This window comes from Gekko japonicus, unplaced genomic scaffold (assembly GCF_001447785.1).
Source record: "Gekko japonicus isolate JY-2015 unplaced genomic scaffold, Gekko_japonicus_V1.1 scaffold1027, whole genome shotgun sequence".
NCBI lineage: Eukaryota > Metazoa > Chordata > Lepidosauria > Squamata > Gekkonidae > Gekko > Gekko japonicus.
In genome coordinates this window covers 651,971-663,548 of record NW_015167569.1, presented here as the reverse complement: position 1 = coordinate 663,548, position 11,578 = coordinate 651,971, and the positions used below count along the sequence as shown (strand labels likewise).

At 43.3% G+C, this 11,578-nt stretch overlaps 1 protein-coding gene across 1 annotated transcript in view; it reads left to right on the top strand.

Moving 5' to 3' along the window:
- Positions 1-3,586: 3,586 nt before the first annotated feature.
- WDR11 (WD repeat domain 11) overlaps positions 3,587-11,578 on the top strand; it is a 52,151-nt gene continuing 44,159 nt past the window's right edge. The window contains exons 1-4 of the mRNA XM_015413842.1: positions 3,587-3,758; positions 5,372-5,558; positions 7,729-7,894; positions 11,145-11,259. Coding sequence (XP_015269328.1) covers positions 3,587-3,758; positions 5,372-5,558; positions 7,729-7,894; positions 11,145-11,259 — 640 coding nt within the window. The remainder of the gene's footprint in view (positions 3,759-5,371; positions 5,559-7,728; positions 7,895-11,144; positions 11,260-11,578) is intronic.

The window sequence follows — 11,578 nt, the reverse complement described above, 5'->3', positions numbered from 1 at the left end:
ATTCCAGTTCCTGAACACTCCTGGCACACCCTAGGGCTGTCATTCCAATCCGTGGCCCTGTCATTCCAGCTCCTGAACACTCCTGGCACACCCTAGGGCTGTCATTTCTCCCGAACACTCCTGGCACACCCTAGGGCTGTCATTCCAATCCGTGGCCCTGTCATTCCAGTTTCCGAACACTCCTGGCACACCCTAGGGCTGTCATTCCACTGTTGGCCCTGTCATTCCAGCTCCTGAACACTCCTGGCACACCCTAGGGCTGTCATTCCACTGTTGGCCCTGTCATTCCAGCTCCTGAACACTCCTGGCACACCCTAGGGCTGTCATTCCAATCCGTGGCCCTGTCATTCCAGCTCCTGAACTATTCCAGCTCCTGAACACTCCTGGCACACCCTAGGGCTGTCATTCCACTGTTGGCCCTGTCATTCCAGCTCCTGAACACTCCTGGCACACCCTAGGGCTGTCATTCCACTGTTGGCCCTGTCATTCCAGCTCCTGAACACTCCTGGCACACCCTAGGGCTGTCATTCCAATCCGTGGCCTCTCATCCCTGTCCCAGAACACTCCTAGCACAACCTGGGGCTGTCATTCCACTCCGTGGCCTCTCCTTCCATCCCCAGAGTAGTGTATTTGGGCCCAGAGACCCTAATGGAAAATCCATTCCGCATTTTTATTGCAGCTCTACTTGTACTCTAATGTTTTCTAATGGAGCCCATGCAAGTCAATTGGCATCCCTGGCTCCCATTATTTCCAATGGGCCTTCAAGTCTCTCCCATTGTTTCTAATGGGCAATCCTTCCTTCTAGTACATCCCGGTTTTGACCTGCATCTCAAATTGTCTTTATCAGAACAGGATTCTGAAAGCTACTGGACTTCCTGAAAGACTTATTCAAGATGCCTAGAGCAGAACAGTTAATCCTCTTTGAGCATACTCCACTATTTTTATACGGTGGAGGGGAGCAGACAGAGTGTATTTTTTCCAGGGTGTTACACTTGTGGGGAGTTCCATCAAGTAGTGTGACACGCGGAGAGGAGAGTCCATGTCTGACCCCAGGGAAGGCAAGCATGAAAGCCAGGGCAGCGCGAGTGACTCATGCAGAGGGGAAAGAGCGGCAGCCGGCGATGGACTTCCTGCCCAAACTCCAGGCAACTGGGAAACTCTGTCAACTCCCGAGAAAGGCCCCCCAAAAGGAGCGGAGAAAAGGAGAGGGAACCCGAAGCCAGTCAGGACAGGGAGGAGAAGGAGGAAGGCGGCAGGGAGAAAAGGAGAGGGGGCTGCCGTGGCCGCTTCCCTCTTCCCTTGCAGCAACCTTGTGTGTGGCCAGCAGAGTCTCAAGTCGACCACCCTCTCGACCACCAGGCAAGCAAGAAAGGAGTTAAGGCCGGGCTCGCCCTGTCCCAGCCAGCTCCGCTGGTCCCTCCCTCTGCTTGTACTCCTGGGCCTTGTCCACCGGGACCAGGAGCGCACAGGCACACCCGAGTGGAGCAGCAGCAGTCTCAGCCTGCAGGGCCCGACTGAGGGCTGCTGGGAACATGGGGCGGGGCTTGTGGCATGTGCCGGCCTCCTGGGCTCCTTTCTGCCAGAACGAAGCTTTGGTGAGCACAGGCACACCCGAGTGGAGCAGCAGCAGTCTCAGCCTGCAGGGCCCGACTGAGGGCTGCTGGGAGCATGGGGCGGGGCTTGTTGCATGTGCCGGCCTCCTGGGCTCCTTTCTGCCAGAACGAAGCTTTGGTGAGCTCCGGCAGGAAATGAGCACTGTGTATACTGAAAAAATCATGTACTTTTAAACATTTTTTTAGAAAATTGTCAGAGGTTCCGGAACTCTGTTCTGGCATGTTCCCCCAGAAAAAAAACCCGTGATAGGAAATCAATATTGTGAGCAAAGGAGAACACCTTAAGTTTCAGGAAATGGTATATGCTGCCATAGAGCATAATTGTTATGTGATTCCATTGTTGGTAATCATTGGCTTGGAGCCCATGCATGTACCTTTGATGGGCTGCAGTGAGATAGGCGGAAGGTTTTGTAATCCTTCAACAGTTTTTTTTTTGGTTACTAGGTTTTGGGCTGTGTCATATCACAGTGATTTTCCATGTGGTGGGATGTAATCCAGTGATTTTGATGCAAGCCTATTGGCCACCACTGACAGTACCTCTTATACTGCTTAGCAAAAGGGCTGAGGGTTTCACTTAGAGATTAAGAAATGCTGATGGTGTCTTGAGCTTTGAAAACTGCTTTAAAAATACATTTTATTCATCCCTCCCCCCAAAGAACTCAGGGTAGCATACACAGCTTTCCCTATTTTATCCTCACAACAACTGTGTGAGATCTGGAGAGAGTGACTAGCCCAAGGTCACCCAGCAGCTGTTGTGGCGATGTAGGGATTTGAACCCATGCCTCCCAGATCCTAGTTGAACACACAAAATATTATACCACAGTGATACACTTGGAACCTTTCTGTAATTTGCTACTTTAATTGATTATTTACTCATAAGCTTGCTAGGTGTATGTATACATTTCTCTGTAACAGAATTGAAGGGCATTATTTGTCTTAAAGTGCTATCTTACTTTTCAGGAATGTTTGCTAAGGCTAGTTAACCAGATTGAGATCAGATCTAAAGGGCAGTGTGGGAGAGCTCCAAGGGCACAGTGAGGCTTCGGCCTTCTCTTTAAACCACAGCTTTCTGAACTACCTGTTAATGTGCTTCTAAAACTATTTGTTAATGGTAAGCTTGCCAAGTCCCCCTTTGGGGCAGGGAAACCCCCACCCCAGAGGCCCATTCCCCACCACTGCCGGATCGGGCCCCGGGGGGAACTCCACCCCGACGTGCACGTCACCCGGAAGTGACGTGGGCATGCTGGGGGCGGGGCCACGGTCATCCAAGGGAAAACTCTATTGGAGTCCCCCGCTGGCGGCTGCATTCACACTTGGCAACCCTAGTTGATGGGCTTCTAAAATGTGCCTCTAAAGCAAGGAGCTGCACTGGAAAAAATATTTGCATTTTTGCCAAACATTTTGATTACACACAGTAATCCCTTTAAAAGTACGTGGGCAGTATTTGACCATTTAATTGACCAAAAAAAAAATTGACCAGTCAAATGGCCAAATCTGTGTGGGTTCTCCAAGCCCTGCCCAACTAGCAAGTATCACAGTGCCTCTCAACTTACAATGCTCCTTGGTAAATGTTTATGACAGCTATGTTTTTGGCAAGGTTCATCTAGCAGGAAACTGGGGCTGGACTCGTGTGAACTCCTCAGGCCATATATTTCGGGGAGGATGAAGATGGTGCCTGTGAGTTGCTTAGACAATTTTTTTTCCAGGGATGGGTACAATTGTGTCTCTATAGAAGAAATGGTAATTAAAATATCAGCAATTTTTTTCATATCCTGCTAACCCATGGTAGAAAATTCTGTTCAGTCTTTCCCCCCACTATTCCTTAAGTTCCCTTCCCCCTTGTAAGTCATGAAATATTTAGTTTGGTGGTTCCAATATGTCACTTACTTTGATTTGTCTTAGAAACACAGCAGATGAAAGACAGAGTTGTTGCTATTAGCTTCAAACCTGGCTCCTTTTTTCTTTTGACAGACATGCAGTGGCTGTGGAGCCAGGATGCCTCTCGAGATCTTCTACTTGCAGTTCACCCTCCAAATTACATTGTGTTGTGGAATGCAGATACAGGCACCAAACTTTGGAAAAAAAGCTATGCAGAAAACATCCTTTCTTTTTCATTCGATCCCTTTGATCCATCCAATTTAACATGTAAGTACTATCTAGAAAAATATTCATCACACTTCTGTCCCACAGGAGTGAGTATTATAGTTGTACAAAAGGGTCAATGTTGAATTTTAACAACTGACAAAGGCAGAGAATGCAGTGAGAAAAATGAGAGCAAGAACGACCTAGGATAGTCATTCATTAACTTGGCTGCTGTGTGGAAATTCAGAAATAGCTTAGAAAAGAATTAAATATGACTTGGTGAAATGAGACTGCTGGCCCTCATAGCATGCCTTAAGTGAAGTCCAGTGTTTGAGAGTAGGGATGGGCATGAACTGGGGAAATGGAAGTTCATCCCGGTTTGTGAGGTGCCACAAACCGGGATGAAACTCCCCTGCCTGGTGAACCAGTTCAGATCATGAGGTTTGTGAAACTTCCCACCCTCCTTTCTGCTGGTGGCCTCCTTTCTGTTCCCTGCCTGGTGAACCAGTTCAGATCATGAGGTTTGTGAAACTTCCCACCCTCCTTTCTGCTCCGTGAGGCCGGCAGAGTGTGTGTGTGGGTGATCTTGCAAAAGCCATTTAAAGGGAACATTCCCTTTAAGTGGCTTTTGCAAGTGGCTTTTGCAAGTGGGTGCTGCACATGAGTGAAGTCCAAGCAGCGAGTTCACCACAGCCACGGCCGTGGCGCCTGCTTGCAAAAGCTATTTAAAGGCAGTGTTCCAGTGGCTTGCAAAATGCCTTCTCAGTTCACTTGTGAGTTGCAAAAGTGTTTTTTGCAAGCAGCTTGGCTAAGGCATTGAAAGAGACCGCGGCGTGTCTGCCAACACAAACCACATGAACCCCCTTGGTTAGTTTGTGGGGGCTTGTGAGGATGGGATGGCACGAACCGAGGTATGCGAACCACAAACTAGGCCTGATTGGTGATGAAATTAGGTTTATAATTTGGTTCTTGCCCATCCCTGTTTGAGCGAGCTCATTTGTATTGTGTACTGCAATAATATTGACATTTAAGGCTTCATCCCACTTATAAAGGTAAGAAAACCTGGAGAGACTGCAAGGATAATGCTTAGAGCACAGTTTTCTTTGCACTAGCACTGCTTTTGGCTGTATTCTGTTTCAAAGGAGTTATGGCTAGTTGAAACACAATGTGTTAAGCCAATGTGAAAGGATAAACTTCCATGCCTTGCAGTGTACTTCGAACTAGATTCAGCAGAAACGTTTTTTGTAAGATGGGGATTTGAGCAATGTTCCCTTAACGTCTGTGGGCAGCTAACACCGGTGGAGGAGGAGATAATCTCATCAGATTCTCCCATCTAACTGTAACTTCTTGTGTTGTGCTGCATTTTGTTCATGAGGACCCCAGGACCATCAGAGAGGATATGAGGGACAAAAAAACAGGCTGCTGGGCAAAGGGAAGGCAGGGAAGCCTTTGCACTGAATCCAACCCTTCGTTTTTTGTTTTTTAAAATTACTCAATTAATTTTCAAAACCTACTTTAGTGACCAAATTATAATTATTCATCTGATCTTTTCCCTGAGTTTGCTGGCATTCATTCAATTGTTGCCACTTTTACCTCCAAAGTTACATTAAAATGAAACCCTGTGGTGTGCTTGATCTTCCTATTTTGCTATAACCGTTTTCTCCCCCTTGTTACAGTGCTTACAAGTGAGGGAATAGTGTTTATATCGGACTTCTCTCCTTCAAAGGCCCCTGCCAGCTCAGGGAAAAAAGTTTACATTTCCAGCCCTCGTTCTAGTCCTGTTCATAACAAACTGGTGTCTGCCACTGGGGCTAAGAAGGCCCTGGACAAAGTGAAAATTCTCATCACAAATGAAAAGCCAAGGTAACTATTAAGAGCATGTTTTCTGTATATGTTCACAGGACTTGTTGAATGAATGTGTATAATATCCATGCTCACGGCAAGCCCCCACAAAGGCAGTTTGGTGATCAAAATTACTGGAGGCATTTTGGTGTTATAAATTGCTAAGAACAAAAATTCCTGGGAACCTCTCCTGTGTAAAGTCCTTTTAAAATGGAGTCTTTTGCCATTCCTTTCCATCCTGAAGCATCTTTTCAGTTTGCCAGTGATTCTGTGAACAGACTCATCAGACTGTATTGTGAATCAGCCCTTAATACCAGACGTTGGTGCTTAAGGAAGACTGATATTTTAATTAGAGCTTTTAGATTTCAAACAAAGGGTTGATGTAATCCTTTGCAAAAACGTGATATTTTTAATGTTGACTTAAATTGTTTCAAAAGCCCTGTTTATTTCCATTTACATTTTAGCATGTAAACCCTCAGAATTGTCTGAAATGAGATTGACTATGATACGAGTATATAAGCTAATTAACATTTCGGTGCCATCTTGAACATATGTTTGTGTACTTACTAAAATATTTGCATACCACCTTTTTTGCTGTCAACAGGGACTTGCAGCAGTGATTTGCTTTAATGGCCTAAAATTTCAGAGGGTCTTAGATAAATTTGTTTGAATTGGGCATCTACATACAAGCACAGAAATGTGTGTTATGGTCCATTTTTCCTTTCCACCCTCCACTGCATTTCAGTAATTGTGTTTAATAATCATCCTATCCCACCATCCAGCTCAGAAGAAGCAGAATTCACATACATGTATATCTTGGGGTATTTTACAACTTAAATGATGGCAAGCCACAGAATGGAAATCTGACCCATCTAAAACCAGTGCTGGATCTCTGATAACTATATTATACACATATTTCTCAGTGCATATATAACATCCACAATTTACATCTCTCTCTCTCATTATCACACCTGTCCTTCAAGGAGGTCAGAAAGACATACATGATTCTCCAGTCAGCCATTCATTTATTACTGTCATAGACCAGCAAACTAAAGCATACATGAAACTATTATTACTGTCATAGACTAGCAAACTAAAGCATACACAAGGGCCAGGTCCTTTTTGGTGGCGGCTCCTATCTGGTGGAATGAGCTCCCGGAGGAGATCAGGGCCCTGCGGGACCTGTTACAGTTCCGCAGGGCCTGTAAGACGGAGCTCTTCCGCCAGGCTTTCGAATAGGAGCCGCCGCCATTACCACTACCACCAATAGGGGCCTGTATAGTAGCACCGCCGGAGGCTGAGTGGCCAATGAACATCGGGGGGCCACAGCAGCCTCCCTCTGGATTTAAGGGCATGTGCAATAGGAGGAGAGGGTGCTAGTCACGCGGGATCCTTGGGCGTTGCCCACTGTACCTAATTGTTTTAAATTGTTTTACTGTGTTTTTATTGCACTGAGTGCCATATTGTTGTAAGCCGCCCTGAGCCCGCATGCGGGGAGGGCGGGGTATAAATAAAATTAAATAAATTAATAAATTAATAAATGAACAGAATGTCTACAAAAACATATATACAATCTTCCATTAAAATATATATTAAAAGTGACTATGTGTCACTTAATCAACATTGTATCTCATTAGACTCTGGCAGTTGCACAGAATCTGGTAACTCTATCTGAGGTTTCGGATTCAAGGTTTGCCAGAAGAAAGGAGGTACATGATCCTCCTATTCCCATTTTACTACTCCCCAATTTTGTAAGGTATGTTCATCCGTAGACTACTGCCTGGCCCTGGGTCACCCATGGAACTTCATGGCTCGGTGGGGATTTGAACACAGGGCTCCACAGTCCTAGCTGAACACAGAAAACACTCCACTGTCTCTAAAATTTGTAAGTGTACATATCAAGTGTCAGAAATGTCTCATGTGGCTTTCAGTAGCCAATCGCTATTTTAAATTAATGAACAGAACGAACGAAGCGGCTGTCTTTTCTTAACCCATGTGAAAAATGCATTTCCGACTTCCATGGGGGACTAAAAGGGCTCTTCTTGCAAATATACTACAGTTCCGTAGCTGCGTTGCAAGCTGTGCAAGAGGAGAGGCCATGAAATGACCTCAGTTTCATTGTCAGAACACTAAATTCAAGTTTGCATTTTTGAAAATGTGCTTAAAAGGGGATGTTTGTGGTAAATTGCAGTGCTGAATCCGTAACACTGAATGACTGCCTTCAGCTGTCGTACCTGCCTTCCAAAAGAAACTACATGTTGTTACTCTACCCAAGAGAAATATTGATTCTTGACCTGGAAGTAAACCAGACAGTAGGTGTGATAGCAATCGAAAGAACAGGCGTGCCTTTTCTACAGGTAAGAAATCCATCTTGCAAATAGGTGGTGTGTGTGAGTGAGTTTCCCCCCCACAATTTATCTTTAAGTTTTTAATTTGATCTGTTTTCCCTCCAGAAATTTTAGAGGTGATTACAGCCTAAATAAAGTCGGCACTGATTAATCTGGCTTTAGGGTGAGAAGCAAGGTTAATATGTTGTCGAAGGCTTTCATGACCGGAGCTCATTAGTTGTTGTAGATTTTTCGGGCTGTATGGTGATACAGCCCGGAAAATATACATCAACGAAAGGCAAGGTTATCGGTTGGCTTTCACAACATGGCACCCTGGCCCTTTTGCTCAGTTTCCTGATGGAATTTGGATGTTCCTGTTAATGGACAGAATGCATACAGCAGTTGTGCTTCGGCAGGGAAACAATAAATCAGAGTTTTTAGGGCAAAAGGTGCTCATAAAGAACCAGACCTCAAACGAGCATTACAACTGATAGCTGTAAACCTGAGGTTAGTTGTTAGCGTTTTGTCAAAATAATATTTGACAATTTGATGTGTACAAGTTGCTGAGGGATTGTGGGTTTGAAAATGGAGAATTGCAGTTAATTCAGCAAAAGTATATAGTGAAAACACATACAGGTGAGTGCTTACTACTTTTTTTCCCTGTTTTTGGAATGGTTGTCTTTGTGGTTAACTTGAAGTACAAAGCAGTAAAGAAGGTGGAGGAAATTAGACCCTGACATGTCAAACACTATTTAATTCAGCTCTCTAAAGCCTGTTGCAAAGTCTGCCTTATTTTTTGGCATTATAAAAATTACCAGAGTGGAAACAATCCTGTGGTGAAAGGAACTTGATTTTATGGTTGTTTAGACTTTTCCTTCAGCGATGACATGTGATTTTCTGAGCATCTGCCTCTGCTTGGTTAGGCAGCTAACTCAAGCCTGAAGGCTTATCTGAGCTTATTTGATCTTATGGAATCATTAATTTATGTGGGCTAGAAAAATATAAAGCTGAACATCACAGCTATTGTAAATGTGTGAAAATAAAGATGTGTGCTCATGCGTGTGGATGGATAAACACTAGAACAAATTTACAACAGCAAAGTCGTGGCATTTTAAAGGTATTAGTCACAAACATTTTGTATCCCTCATCAGTAGAATATCCTTCATATGACTTACCGCAGAAGTTTAAAGCAAAGTATTAAAACTTTAAATTATTCTGCAAATATATTGCCACTCTTAAATCCTGTTAATATAGAATCCTAAATAATCCATGTAAAGACAGAAATTATATTAATTTTTTGAGGGGGGAGGTCATCTCCAGTGAAATTTCCTATTGTATTCAGCGTAAAGTGACTCCTGGTAAATCTCCGCTGCACCATGGTGACGGGAGTAATTTCAGCTTTTAAAAATCCCAGCCCTCTGTTTTCTAGTGCCATGATCTGTATCCCAACCAGCAGAAAAGCACTAAGAGCTGTCCTGGTTAGAAAATGAACTCATAAGAAGATACTGTATCAGAAAGTAGGGACTGTGCTTGGTGTTCTACAGTGATGACTGACATGCAGTTTTCTTAAGCAGAATTCTCACTGTGCATATGGGCCCAAAGTGGTTACATTTCACCAACCTGAAGCTGAATAATTGTATATTGCCATTGCTATTCAGGTTTAGTGTTTTTATTGGGAATTAAAATCTTTCACAGGAGAATAGTATACATTTATTTATTTATTTATTTATTAAATTTATACCCCACCCTACCTCAAAGAATGGGCTCAGGGCAGCTCACAGCATAAAATCAACATATCATAAAAACAATAGACAATAAATAGCAATAGCAGATAGCAAAGTCCCGTTACAACATGATTACCCTAGAAAACTCCAGTAGGGCACTGGAAAAAGTCAAACAACAGTGCTATAGACAGGACAGAGAGGCCAGAATAGATTGAAAATATATATATACACACTATATATATATATACACACACACTATATATATATATATACACACACTATATATATATATATATTGACTATATATACCAAGCTTGGAGCTGCGGTGGCTCAAGTGGTTAAGACGCTGAACTGCGGACTGTGGAAGGTCGGTAGTTCAGCAGTTCGAGACCCGAGTTGCCCCATGATGGAGTGAGCTCCTGTCTCTAGTTCCAGCTCCTGCCAACCTAGCAGTTTGAAAGCAAGAAATTGCAAGTAGATAAATAGGTACCACTTCAGTGGGAAGGTAACAGTGTTCCGTGCGCCTTGGTGTTTAGTCATGCCGGCCACATGACCACAGAAATGTCTTCGGACAGCGCTGGCTCTTCGGCTTTGAAACGGAGATGAGCATCGCAACCCTAGAGTCGGATTCGACTGGCATTTGAGCAAGGGAACCTTTACCTTTTATATATACCAAAGACTTCAGCCTCTCAGCACATAATATGCATTGACATCAATGCATGTACAGAGGGAGAGTGCTTGTATCCTTCCTTTATGTGCAGTCACAAACTTGTGAGTATGAAGTTTACAAACATAGGCTCCATCCCTATGTCCAGAATGGTATCCTAGTATATAGCCAACATTCGTGATAGTCTGACCCACAATCAAACAGTCATAAGACTTATAAAGAATGCTGTTTATGTATTGCAATGTAAAGCACTACAACATGATACACAACTCAATAGAAAATCCTTGAACCAAGGTACATAATCAACGTCGTCTCCGGATTACATAACAACGTTTCAAAAAATGGATCTTCTTCAGGAGATATTATAGTGGTTCCAAAGCTCTCAGTTTCATAAATGTTAGACAACAAGTCTTAAGAATATTAAATTCAGATGGGACGCTGATCTCAATTAACATTCAGGCTCAAAATATGCTGCTATGTTTCTACTGGATCCTGGGCGTCTAACCTTCTTTTGCTTTCAGATGAACCTCCTCATACTCTGTATTCAGTTAAGACCCAAAACGGTTGCATTCAGAACCACTTTGAGATCACTGTAACATTCTTCTATGACAGTTTTGAGAATAACTATACCTGGTGGAGGCAGATAGCTGAGGTTGTTGCTGATTTTTCCAATAAAAGGTTCTAGATTTGGTCACATAATTGTAGTCCTTCTTGTACACATGTTAACAGGCAAATTGATTTAATCCAGAATACCACCAGGGTAGCACCAACACTTTATGAAAGTTCAAACATGTCTGAATGTGTTTATTGATAACAATGGAATATGTGTTGCTTAATTTTTTTCCACCTTTAGAACCTTGGATAAATGTTTACTTGTTTCAATGTTTAGGTAATCCCATGTTTTCAGCGTGATGGATTGTTCTGCCTACATGAAAATGGTTGTATAACTTTGCGAGTTCGCAGATCATCCAGTAATATAAGCAGTACACCAAGTGAAGATCCAGGTGAGGAGTGCTAGTGTCTAGAAAAATGAAACTTTAATGCTGTTTTCAACATGATAGTCAAAGTTTGCATTTATAGTTGTTGAAATTTGACCTGTCAGTTTACCTTGTTGCTTGTGTTAAAGATTTATACTCTGCCTTTTGACCAATCGATCTCCAAAGTGGCATTCAGTATATTAAAATAACAGAAGAAAGAGGACATCTGACGGAATGCATCTCCTGTCTCATCTTTGAGCAGCTCTTGCTGCTCTCCTTACGGGGACTGCAGTTAAAGTCGATATCATAGCATCACTGTATATTTCAGAACCTCAGTAGTTTGAGG